Below are 13,564 nucleotides of genomic sequence, written 5' to 3'. Positions count from 1 at the left end.
CTACACCAAACACTGACCACAACCGTTACGGTCACTGACCTCAGTGACGGTTTTGAACATTTTGACAAATTCTGTTCGTTCATTTAATTAATACTGCATTATCTATTGACCACTGTGTACTAGTTTTATTTAATTGTTCAATCTAAATTATGCGCTGATGAAAGCACTGTGTGCTGAAACGCGTCCGCTGTCTTATATCATCAAATGTACGCTCGTAAATCTTGGCCTCCTCGTTTACTTGTTGTTTGTTAAATATACAACACGAGCGATTGTTATCTATTTATATATTCTTATTTTAATCGGATTTTTTTTGAGGACGAGGAATTTTTTCGAAAGCCTAATTACAGATAGCGATTTCACTTTAGCTGAGAGCTTGAAAGAGCTTGGCAATGTAAATGAAGTCGCTGAGATCGTAATCGTCTGGAAGACACAACATGCGCGATAACGTTGCAGCGTTATAAATAATCGTCTGAAATCGCTGGTTGATTAATTGCGCTAAGTCGAACTCTTTCAGCACAATTGAATGATTGGTAAATGTTTATTTACGATTTAGTGTCTATCTACCTACCCTCTGGGTCTCCTTTCTCTCCTCGACCCTGGACTCCTCGAGCCTCTTATCGCACGCGCAATTATTTTATCGTCCCGCGATATAGCGTTTACCTACGTGCAACGTGTTTGAGATAATGCAATAATAGTTGCTTTTGTAAACTGTAGCATCATCGTTATTCGGAACACGTGTAAGTCTTATGTACACGCGTCATAAATCATGCTGGTCTAAACGTAAATCTCGTAACACTCGTAAGTCTAACGATTTCATAATGAAAATTGCAACTTGCCGGTTTCACGTTGCACGATTATTGTTTGGTAGATACCGACCTTTTTTTCCTATCTAAAAATAACGCTAGTACAACACTTGCAACCGTGTGACCTGATTTACGAGATGTGTTAATCGACTGTCGGACGTGGGAGAAAAGGCGCGCAACGAGAAAAGAAGTCGCCTATCTGACAGAAAATTTAGCACGTTTGATAGTCTTATCGCGCGACAAATGGCAATCCAAAGTTCTACAGTACTGCGACTTTGACTTTATTCCCGTATTGAAATTGCGATCAAGTATCATACACGCACAGAAAGATACGGGAGATAATTTGTTTTATCGCTTTCCCTTATCAATTAATTGAGCTAATCGCGGAGCGGCGCTTTTCTGCACAATGCTGATTCGCGCACGATTATCCGTAATAGCGCACGAAGCATTGATTACGCCACGCTAAACAGAAGATAAAGAACGGAATTGACTCAGCTGCATTTGCACTTGAAATGCGCGATGCGCGTGGCGATTTTTGCCGCTCTCGATTCGCACACGCAAGCGCGCATACTCGCGAGACGCTAATAGTCTTTCGCAGACCGCGTCGTAAATTTTCCTCTCTCGGCGACGCGCGCGGAGAAATAGGAGAGAAAAGCAAACGTAGGGAAGAGAGACGGTACGACAGGGATGGGAAAACGGAGACGCGGCGTGGAGGAGGAGCCGCGTTTCAAGCGCGATGCTCCGAGTGCTGCGGGATGCGGCGGCGGCGGCCGTTATCTTCGTCACGATCGAGGAATGTAATATCGTCACCCCAAGCGACAAGAGTTGCCTTCGTATCGCCGTTTAGAATACCGTCTTCGTGTGGGGGGGGGGGGACACGGGGACAGGGATTAAACTGCAATGAAAATCCACTCATTCTGCGCTCCTCCACCGTCGCCCGCCCTCTTCTCTCTTCCGCTTCGTATTGCCAGCGCCGGGAGAAGCGGGTAAACAAGATATTGCTTTGTACGTCCCCCCTCTCGTCCCTCGTTTCCGCTTTACCGTTTCACCGTCGACTTCTCTCGCGTCTTTCCCGTTATCGCCTTATCTCGCGCGCGCACGAACGTCCTTTCCTAATCGAGGCAGAGAGTAGAATCGTCCGCTTCCCTCGGCCGGATAACATCCGGTGCGTTTACGCGACCTCTGGCCTCCACCCCTTAATTGTCTACATGTAAATTCGTAATCGCCGTATCGACGAAAAATCAAACGGGGCAGATGAGACGAGGCTCGATGGGGGAAGATGAGGGTGGACAGTGTCGCGCTTATACTTAACGATACTTTATTGTTTTCGTTATTACATATTGTTATAAATCTATCATTTTGACACATACAATACGCACTAAGATCTACTGACGATTCTTTTTAACGATAGGATGCGTGTAGTCTATAACTAAACATATATCTCGATTTCGCTGCTCTTTTTACTCTTAGCGGAGGAACAAAGTGGAGTACCGCGGCGTGCGTCTCGTTGAAAAATATACGAGATTAATAAAATATATCGTTTATCACGGTTGCAATTGGCTAAATATTCGCTCGTCGCAAGATTTTTTTATTTTCACCCGGCCAATGTAAGAATAACAGGCTTGTGTATTTTTACATTTGAAATCATTTGGAACCGGTGGATTCCAATGTTGCTGTCAATCACAAATTATATTAGTACGAATTTCCAAAAGCGTTGCTTTTAAGCGCGTCATGTATTTTTCATTAAATGTCACGCAATGTCACTTCTCACCTGCAAGCATTGAATTAACGCAGACTAATAATCGATCATGCATATTTCGGCAGTACTTGGCCTGAATTTAGATTTCATCAGCAAGATTCTCTCCATAATTTTTATTACAATTTGCCGCAAAATTTTATTGTATCTTACAATTTGGATCTTCCGAAGCGCCGGGAGCAAATGCGCGTTTTAATCGGTATTCTTTTGACAAACTAAACCCTTTTTGCAACGCGTATCGCAACACCTTGTAAATATGTGATTTACGTTTGTTTGCGTTTAGCTTCGCGTAGAAATTTGTATTAAAGATTGCTCCTTCGTCGGATGCGACGCGAAACGCGTCGTTAAAAGCGTCATTAGGGATCGTCATTATCCTCAAAGCTGCGGCCTACTTCATCGCGCGAAACGGAAACGTATCCTAGTCATAAAATGCCATATATGTATTCACAATTACGTGTGGATCGCGCGCTACGGATTCGCTGTATGTACACCAAACGTCTATCTTGACCGCTTACGGCTAAATGGGAAGGGCGGCTTTACATTAAATCCACCGAAGAAAGATTCTCCCCGCTGTAACAGAGTGCTGCGCATATATTTGTCCGGGACTCGTATTTACAATGCCGATATTAATCGACCATACGGAAGCGGCCTAAGTTCGCCTAACCGACAGATCCGGGCAACGAAAGTGAAATCAGGGGGAACGCGGGGCAACTTATCCGCGCAACGAACTTTGTTCGCGAAAGCTCGTTCGACAAGTGGAATTATATTATTGTTCCACTCCTCCGGCCGCTGCGTGCCGACGAGATTCATAACAATTAATGCTATCGGGATAATCAACGAAAGAAAATGTCAAGGAAGTTAACAGTGCTGAAAAGATTTCCAATTGCAATCGAACATACGGCGATGATAACAAAAAGCTCCGTCTCTTAAAAAATAAATTTCCTTTTACGGAAAAGAGTTTGTAAAAAGTTCGTGACTAGAAAAAGATTCACGGTTAAAATATAATCTGAGCGGTGAATTGATATAATTGTAATACGTCTAATATAATTACAAGACGTCTCCGCTTCCACCGTCGTTTTAAAAAGCAGCACTTAGCGGATTGTTAAATAAAAACGCTCTATTGCACTACGCCTTTTTACAGAGATGCGCCGATATGTACGGGACGCGCTATATTATCCTCGATATACATCTTTATTAAGTCAATTCATACGTACTTCTATGATTTCTGCGACGCATCTTGATTCTTATCTACTCGGTAAGAAACGGCCATCAGGAATTTCATGCCAGGAATTTCGCCGGGTTTGATTACATGAAGCATGACCCCCATTTCGCCTTACCGAATAAAACCTAGGATATAACACAGACAACGCCTGAATTTCGATCTCGATGTACGTCCCTCGTGTCGCCCGCAGTCGCTGAATATTTTTATCGCGAAAATATACGGCTAATACATGCACAGCGGGCATCTTGCTAACTTTCAGAAATCCGTGTCGAAGCTTGACAAAACGCATATCGAATATAACTGTTTTATTACAGATAAATTCTGTCCAAATGATTAAAAAAGAAAACATTTGTGACGAATAATGAAAATCGATATTTCTCTGTCGATTTTGAGGCAAATTTTAATTTTTAACCAAACGCTATTTGAGAAAAATTAAAACCTCGCTTTAGCAACATATTCTCTCTTAGATACATACTGCAAATAAATGATGATCTATGGAAAGAAAAAAACGATCTTTGAATTGCGAAACGATATTTCTTTGCGGGATTAGAATGTTCATTTCATTTGGACAGCATTGGTCGAAAAGTATATCTGCTAAACGACATCAATTACCATCGCCTCTGGAACGAGTAGTCCTTTGCAGTGCGATTGTTTCAAACTTTCTCGAATCATTCTTGACCTGCCAAGTCTCTGATCAGTCTTTGATGAGCACGGTTCACCAACGCGATCTCGTTGTGGTCACCATTCGATCGAGTTTAGTGTTCACTTTGCGATCCTATCATTCTTCTTCTCGTGAAACTACGGAACGGCTTCCTTTCCACGTCTTTATTTCGAGGGGCGGAAGCTGAAGCTTCTAGACTCAAAACTCTGATAATGTCGGAACTCTCTTGTTCAATAGTAATTATGAATTCTGTTTATAAGAACACGTTTGTCGCTTAGTCATATCACTTCTGGCCCTCCCAAAATAATTATCAGCTACGCCGAGCTCGCGACGGGGTGTTAAAAAGTTAATACTTTCGAAAAGTCACCATCTGTCTTTGGCGATTGAGAAAGAAAGTTGCCAGGCTCCTAGACGAGCGGCGAGAAGGCGGACGCCTGGCTCCTAATCTCTCTGTGCTCCGACGGACTGAGATCTAGTAACGCGCCGCAGTTCTGCTCGCTGCCTGCCTGCTTGCCGATGAGTGCGTCGATGCTGAAGTTGCGCTTCTTGTCGACGCTCGTCGTGTGGCTGGTCGGCAGCGACGTGATCCTAGTGGAGGTCGGGTCTATCTGTCTGATTGGCGGCGCCGTAATGGGCACCGGTTTGTAGAGCGGCGGCGGCGGTTCCAGGAAACCGCCGAGCTTCAGCGCTTCCAGGGTCGACGGGGAGAAGTCTAGCAACGGTAGGCCGGGCGGTGGTGATAGATAAGCGGCTCCGGGATAGGCCAGAGCACCCGGGTGACCGCCACCGCCACCCGGACAGGGTCCCCGGTCGCCGCAGATGGCGAAAGTGGCCATGATCGCTCGGTCCCGCAGCACGTAGTGCGGCGGCGGCCTCTTGTACCGCTTCCTGCGTCTCAGGAAGCTACCGTTGTCGAACATGTCCTCCGCCAACGGGTCCAGCGTCCAGTAGTTGCCTTTACCCGGGTTCCCGGGTTCGCGCGGAATCTTAATGAAACAATCGTTGAGCGAGAGGTTGTGCCTGATAGAGTTCTGCCAGGCGGGAAACTTGTCGTGGTAGTAGGGAAAGCGGGACATGATGAACTCGCAGATGCCGCTCAACGTCAGCTTCTTCTGCGGCGACTGCAGGATCGCCATGGTGATGAGTGCGATGTAAGAGTACGGGGGTTTTATCAGGGACGACGACATTTTGTCGGAGCCGTAGCCGGAGGGCGATTGGCTGGAACCACTGGATTTCCCCGATTGATTCGACGCCGACATCATCGAGTACGTTTTCTTAGAGCGTCCGCTGCTACCGCCGCCGCCGCCGCCGCCGCCGCCGCCGCCACCGCCGCTTCCGCCACCGCCACCGCCACCGCTTCGACTCCTGCCGGCCGACGGTGGCATCGAGGTCGGCGTTGGTACCGGCGAGCAGCTCGGTATTACCGGGCTCGACGACGTCTGCGACGGCGGCGACAGGTCGTTCTTGTCGAGACTCACCGGGTCGACGATCATGCTGCTACTGTCCGAGTCCCGGTCGCTGTCCGCGCAGCCGTCGCACGACAGGTTCGACATCATCATCGCACGTGGCTCCATCGTGATCGCCGCCTCATGAGCATAAGGGCCTGCCACCGGGGTGCTCGTTTATTTCGCCGTCGGTCCCGCGATCGACTCTTCGAGGCTATTGTTCGCTCTCATCCTCCATCGACGTTTCAAACTCCGCTCGGTACAAAATCTTATCAAAACCCTCCTTTTCTCTCTTCGCACGCCTCTGATATGAAATCCTCAAATTATCGGGTTATTAACGAAGAGAAAAATGGCGTATTACAAGTCCTAGACTAGTCATACCAAGTTGCCGAGTTGTCCGAGCACGAAATATTGCACTTATAAAAACATCGAACGGGCATCAGTTACATCGTTTCCTGTCCAACGTAATCTAGGGAGAAAACTGCATCCGTCGGAGTATAACAAGAGTCCCACATGTTAATTAACCACGAAATCCCTTTGATGGAAATTGTCGTTACATAATACACCTGCGACAATTTCTTTCGCCGAAAGTTTCGGTCACCAAACACGAACTTCGGCCTCCTCTTCTTAAATGAAGAAGCCTACGTTAACGTTACGATGCAGTTACGCGAACATTGAACGATTCTTTTGTACCGCACTTGTTGAAATTTTTCCGCGGATCGTCGGGAAAACACGCGAGTGTTCCGTTGCGATATATTTCAGCGGAGCGACTGTCACATTCAATCCGCCACTCTATCCTCCGCTTGATGAGTGCTATCTTACGCTAATAGTTTGTTTCCACAACGATAACGGGAATTTTTACGCCTCCTCCTGACTCCTTCGTCTCGCTTCCACCCGACTTGCGGGTTCAAGCTGCGATGCACACGTCAGTCGTCCGACGAGACATTGCTATGTCTCCCACGATTTGTGCACGAGGATACGCTTCATCGTGCACCTCCCAGCGAAATATCCAGTCGGACGGGCTCGGTGGATCTTTGTTGTCTTCTCACCAGCTCATAAGATAATCTTGCAGTCACGAGACCGTGCGACCTCCCCTCTTTATTAAAACAAAATCTCGATGACTTTGTCTCGAACTAAATTGTCCCCTGGTAGCCGACTCGTGATTTACATGGAGGTTTCACGCGCGAATCTTTCGCGATGCTTTCGGCGCGCGTCATAAGTTCCTTCTTGGCATTGACACGCTTTCTGTAAAATTAAGACGGGCCGAGATCGGATGTCACAAACTCGCGGACGGCGGAGGGTGCACGATCGCGAGCGGAGAATCGTCTACAGGGTGAGATCGAGACTCGAATTGATTTGAAGCGACCGCTTCGGTCCTACGTGGGCGGACCAATGGGCGGGCGTTTCGACCCCCACCCCGGCTCGCACCCCGTTAGACGAAACCCACCCCAACCGGTCGGACCGACGTGTTTCCACCCTGCCAAGAGTGGAGGAGCGACGTGGAGAACGGGGGAGAAAGCCCCGGAGGGGGTTAGGACGGGAGTTAGGAAAATAGCGGGATAGTTAAAGAGACTTTCGTGGCGGGGGTTGGAGAGGGCGGGAGGGCGAAATTGTAACACTTCGAAGGCTGATTTGCTTTGAGCGGCGCGATGAAGATGGAGCGCGAGCCACTGATCTACGAGCAGTCGCCGGCGACGCGACCTCCTCCGTCGCGCGATTGCTCTCTCGGCACCAATTTCGTGACGTCCTTCCTTTCTTAAAAAAAAAAAAAACCGGCGCTTTAAAAACGTGGGACCAAGAGTTGATTTAATTCACGTCTGCAAGTCGCGAGAGTACATCGATCATCTTTATAATTTTGTAATCTCTTAATCCCCTTTGTAGCTTAGCGGAAATTTCAAACAAATGGCTTAAAAATATACCGATCTTTCCTGTCGCGCATTGTTCTACTGGATCACTTAGATAGACGTTTCGTTTCAAATGGCGCGATATGTAGGGAAATATTTAAAAGTTTACACTTGGAGTTATTTGTCGCATCAAGGTGTACTACAAGGGACTTTGTGAGAAAAAATCCTGGTTTAGATTAATTCAGAAATCCGACGTAGAGTTCAATTCGACCTTCCAAAATTTCTGTTTTGTCCGTTGTTTCAAGGGTCTCGTTACGTTTTTATAGCGACACATTTTTATCTTATTGGTTGTGTAACCCGATGCAGCGCGGTGCAGGGGTTAAGGAAATAACTAAGCGCCATTATCGCGTCGCATTTTCATCGTGCAAGTGCTGCAACCAACCAACCGTCGACTAGATCCGTAGAATCGCCAACAGAGCGAGACGAGCTGCACGCATCACAAGTTAACTTCCCTGAGGCAGCTCAAATAGAATCTGTATTACGCCAGAGCGGTACATAGAGAGAGAGAGAGAGAGAGAGAGAGAGAGAGAGGGGGGGGGGAGAGGGAGGGAGAGAAAAGCTGTTAGGAGTGAGAGGTGTGCGCGAGAAACACGGATATGTACACTAGGTTTGATAAATGCCGTAATATTCGCTAGAGATCCACTAGATATATTAATACATGTAATAATTATTACCAATAAAAAACCCACGATATATCTTATAAGATATAAATTATGTCTACATCTAAGATATAATTTGTACCTTAACAAATTCAATGAAAAAAGGGGGTGTTATATCCTTTATCAGATAAAATAACTTCAATCTTTACTTAACGAGCCGAATTTCATCTTAATTTATTCACTTAATTCATTAAAGCGGACGAAATTTTATCTTGGTAAACTTTAAATCAGCTGGTGATGATAATGCACGGAATATTTCCTAACGCACGAATATTTTCTAATAGTCTTCCAACGACAACGCGAACGGTATCGCGTGTCCCGGGTATCTTTTGAAAAATCTGTCTGGATTTGGGGTGAATGTGTCGAGACATTTATGACGCCTGGTGTACGGGCGCGAGGGAGAGAGAGCCGGGGTGTGCGAGAGAGACGGGTATACGCGGCGGAACCGCGATATAGATGCGGATGCGAGTCTACCTGGGCGCACTATCGGTTCACAGAGCCGAGCCGAGCCGAGAGCGAATATTGTGTTTACCCGTACGCATGGCTTTGCGGTGCAAATAATCTGGTATTATTGCACTTACTCCACGTACGAGCGGGCGAAACTCTTCGCCAACTGCCATTTCCCCCGCCGCTTCCGCTTCTTTGTTGCAGCGCTCTTCGCGCCGGATTTCAATATCCGTTCGCGCTAATGTTAATGCCGCGCATTGTGCCTCCGAAATCTCGCGACGCGCGAGACGCTGTAATTAGTAATAATGATTATTATTCGGCGTCTTGCGTCCTACATTGTCGTGCACGCGTGCCTGTTTCCATATACGGGGTGTTACGCAATACCCACCTTCACCTCTTATTTACGGATAGAGCGAATCGGATTGAGTCGAAAAGTCCTCTACCATTTTGCAATTTTCGCAATAGTTAACGAGTTATTAAGTATTGAAAATCGCTGTCTTAGCCCGGCCTACCGCCCAATTCAAGCTCGCGGTGAGATGCGGCCGTCCCGCGAGCTTGAATTGGGCGGTAGGCCGGGCTAAGACAGCGATTTTCAATACTTAATAACTCGTTAACTATTACGAAAATTGTAAAATGGTACAACCGCACAACAGTACAATCGTTTACTGATATCGTCGGAAGCAAACAATTGCATTCTGCTGCACAAGAAAAAAGCCAAGTCCCCCGTTAACGTAGCGATTCAATAAAAATATTTTCGCGCGTTTCTCCCCTGGTTTTTTCTCGCGTCGGGGAATATCGCGAGAAGAGGTGTTGAAAAGTTCCGTGCCTTTTGGTCTCCCGTGCCGATTCAGCGATTTCCGCACCTTAATCTCAACACCGACGAGAACGACCGGGGCAGAGGAAAGGAAAACGCGCGCGCCCGCGCGCGGGGTGGGACGCACCCCCGCTCCATAGAACTCTTCGGGGGTTCGCCATTCACTCCGCGGCGGATTGCGGATTCCGTGAGTTCCACCATTCGATTCGATTGCTTCTTACCCTGGACTCTCGCCGCTCGTATTTACCTCCTGATTTCTTCCCTCTTGCCTCTCCCCCCTCTCAGCCCCCCCCGTCCCCGTTTCCACCGCCGTTAGTTTCCTCGGACCAAATCTTCTGGAAATTCCAAGGCTAACCGCGATCGGGTTGTCGACTTTATACTCGCGGCTACGGAACTACGTGTAGCAAAGCGAATTCGCGCTGGATTCGGGCTCGAATTTCTATTCGGCCGACTTTCTTTTTATAAAGATCGAACGTTTTACGTAAAATTCGTAATTGACACTCGGACACAGATGTAGTTTTTCAAGCAGATATTTTTTTTATAGACATTTGTAACTTGGCAATGAGTTTGATAAATTACGATGTATGAAGCAGGGATATGAATATACAATAATATATTTATTTAATTAAATTTCTATATACCGAAGTTTTAATCAAACGTATGATTACTACAATCATATTATAAAAAACACTGCTCTGAAACGAATAATAACTTACGTTACACCGTTTTCTAAAAACTAAATAATCCTGAATACGCGTCAGAAAAAAATTGTCGAAAAATTTCGCGACACACGTGCAAAGAGATTCGCGGATTAAGGAACCGCCGACGCATTTCGACGTCTACACAGCACGACCTAAAATCCTCAATCTCGCGGGAGAGCAGTCGACGTTGAAAAATAGAAGCGCAGCCGCTTTTGCGGTGACAAAAGTGCGCGGTGTGCGGCACAAAGCTCACAAAGAGCTCAAAGAGGACGAAGTACGAGGAAGAAGAAGAAGACGAGGACGAAGTTGGTAAGAATCGCGAGAGAAACGCGGCAAGGGAGCGACAGGGTGGGTGAGTGAGTGTTTACTGGCGGAGAAAGACCGCTATGTGGATGACTCGTCCTCGTCGCCGTGGCCCTCCCCGCGAAAAGCCGGCGAGATTATGCCCCGCCATCTTGGATGTTGGTAAATATCCCGTGCCGAAAGAGAGCCTCTAGTCGGGTGAGGGAGCCAGCATTGGGCGGAGAAGTGAGTCGCTGCTACTACTAGCCGATCCTCGTGACGGCGGTGGTAGTTGGATTGGTGGCAGCTGAGTCGAGTAGTAGTAGTAGTAGTAGTAGAAGTAGTAGTAGTAGTAGTAGCAGCAGCAGCAGCAGCAGCAACGACGGGTGAGGAAGGAAGGGGTGGTAGTCGCGGGGATGAAGAAGGCGCTGCGCAAGAAAGCCGAGAGCGTCGCAGGAGCGGAGGGTGGGAAAGGTAAAGAAGTGCGAAGAGGTCTTGGCGGCACAGGGCGGAATATATCCCCGCTACAAAGAATACTGTCGGCTTTGCACCTTTTTCAAGACGCCGTTTTCCCGCTTCGTCGGGAGTCTCACACCCCTTCCGCGCTCGAGAGCCTCCGTCTCGTCCTTTTCTGCGTCCCGTCCCTTGCCGCGTCTGCCATTTTCGCCACCGATACTGAGATGTCCTCCGCCGCCCTCCCCTTCGCGCCCTCTCGCATCGAGCAGGAAGGGCCATTTACCTATGCGGTTCGGGGATGGTAAATTGAAGATTCTTCTTATCGCGATTTTGAGTCCCTCGTTCGTACGATACGTTGTGAATACTTGGTATTTGAGTGAATATCAGCTGTCGAAAAACAGTCAGATAAATCGGTTATTCATCGTAAAGGCTCAATTTGATTTCGAAAATCGATAGATAGAAAAAATGGACGATTGTCGAAAAATATCTATTGGAAATCATTCTACGGGGCATTCCGAAGCGAACTATTCGAGATTACGAAGAGCAATAACGAGAGACAAATATGGATTTGGACTATCGCATCAACGATGGCGAGTAATCGGCGTGGTTAAATTACGTGGTTCACCCTGTATATTGTCTCATTTGATTTCGCGCAGATTGAAGAAAGACACGGCGGGGGGCTCGGAGGGTGGCCCTCGACGGCGGGCCGATTGCGGTGAAGCCGCGCGACCGAATCTGAAATTCAATTCAATGCAAATTTGCCGGCGGGGAGCACACTTACGGCTAACCGGCGAACGAGATCGAGGATTCGCTTAGTTGCTTAGGACGCGGTAAACACTCGCCGCTTTTACTCGAGACTTATGAAATATTGATGGACACACATTGGCGCGTCCGACGCTAACGATGTCGTCGTTAAGTGGGAAATACTTAATGGGTGAATTATCGATGATTCGCTCTTCTGTAGGAACACTTTGTTACTGCAACCAGCGGCATGAACAATCCTAAAGATAAGGCTGTTACAGTATTATGATACACAAAAATAACGAAAATTCATAACAGTCCCATCAAATCCAAGTCTACACTGACGCTTTATTAATCTTTTGCGTTAACAATTATATGTGAAAAGTTATCATATATGATTTATTGCTTCCCCTTAGGGTTACAAGAAGAACCCCTACACACTGAGAAAAATGTCCGATTAAATATAATCGGATAAACCAATTAAATAGTGTCACCGGTGGTTAATTGTCCCGATTAAATTATGGATATATTCGATAAAACGCAGTTACCGATGAAATTTGATTGAAAACCCGATGACATTTTTCATCGGATACACAATTTAATCCGATATATCCGTTTTTTTATTATGCAATAATCTCTTTCTGCCTTCGTACCTTTTTTTCCATTATTCAACTATGACTCAATAATTACTTACAGCTACATGTAATTTTTTTACTGAAAAAAAATTATGTAATATCTTACGTTATGAGCTACCTAATCCGCCGAATGTGCGACGCTCTAACAAAATAAAACGCCAGCGCGTATCGCAAAAGCGCACTCGAGCAAAAAGGGAGCGCACTCTCTTTCTCTCTCAAAACGCGTAGTGCTCAGAGAGCACGACGGGCCAACGATCCCAATTACAAACATTTCTCGTGGCTTTTCAGAGTTGCATTTGACCGAGAAGGGCGCGCACCATCGCAGCCGCTCGGTGCATTTTATAGTTCCCACCTCCGCATGCCCGAAAGTACTTTTCGTTTTCGAGTGCGTGCACGAGCACATGCGGGTTGATTTTCTCTTCTTTACACTCCGTCCTCTTCTGCAGCTTTCCGCTCCCTCGTGCATCACCTTCCACGCAAAGACAGAGTGGTCTGATCCTTGTTTTTTTTACTACCGGCGAATTGTTCTATGCAAATACCCTGCGGCTTTTTTTGTGCTGAATTTAAGCTGGTTTCAAATATATCTTTAATTATATTTTTCCACGTCAGATTATTGAGAAAGCCAGATACTCTATCATGTATTTATAAACCTACGAATTTCAGTATTAAGAGAAAGTATTGTCGGTTCATAAAATTAAACGTGTTAAAAACTTGTTGGCAAACTCAATTTTCTTTTTGCTGTTTCGAAATCGGATCAATCTGTCCAGCATTTGTCTGGTGTGTGTTTTGAAGACGCGATTTTTTTTCTCCCCTCCCCCCACGGCCGTGGAGAGCTCGAAAAATTTTCGCGCCCGCGATTCGCAATTCCGAAACTCGCGATGGAGCACCGAGCGAGGGCGGAAAGAAGGTGGAGAGCGCGAGAAAGACACGGTAGAGCCGGGTGGGAGCGGGGGTGAGCCGCGGGGGTGGCGGAGATGGGGCAGAGGGCGGAGGGAAGGGGCGATAATTTGTTAGCGTGCGCGCACCCCCAAATGCGCG

The 13,564-nt window shown here is 46.9% G+C and overlaps 1 protein-coding gene across 1 annotated transcript; it reads right to left on the bottom strand.

The window, feature by feature from the left end:
- Positions 1–2,104: 2,104 nt before the first annotated feature.
- On the bottom strand, positions 2,105–6,513 carry LOC105569680 (forkhead box protein D3-like). The gene is made up of 2 exons (XM_012026329.1): positions 5,850–6,513; positions 2,105–5,774 (listed from the first exon to the last, which is right to left on the bottom strand). Exons 1-2 carry the CDS (start codon positions 6,014–6,016, stop codon positions 4,850–4,852), a joined length of 1,092 nt encoding a protein of 363 aa, XP_011881719.1. The 5' UTR covers positions 6,017–6,513; the 3' UTR covers positions 2,105–4,849.
- Between the last annotated feature and the right edge of the window lie 7,051 nt (positions 6,514–13,564).

The sequence above is a fragment of the Vollenhovia emeryi genome, unplaced genomic scaffold, assembly GCF_000949405.1.
Source record: "Vollenhovia emeryi isolate VEMERY1.0 unplaced genomic scaffold, V.emery_V1.0 DF939123.1, whole genome shotgun sequence".
In the NCBI taxonomy this organism is placed as follows: domain Eukaryota; kingdom Metazoa; phylum Arthropoda; class Insecta; order Hymenoptera; family Formicidae; genus Vollenhovia; species Vollenhovia emeryi.
Note: the sequence above shows the minus strand (reverse complement) of the source record. Positions and strands in the feature narration are given on the sequence as shown.

What these genes read in the sequence shown, in the direction of transcription:
- LOC105569680 (XM_012026329.1), bottom strand. Translation starts at nt 6,016, where the DNA reads ATGGAGCCACGTGCGATGATGATGTCGAACCTGTCGTGCGACGGCTGC. An exon ending in CCGGTAATACCGAGCTGCTC is followed by an intron (nt 5,775 to 5,849) that starts GCCGGTACCAAC and finishes CGGTGGCGGAAG; the next exon opens with CGGCGGTGGCGGCGGCGGCG.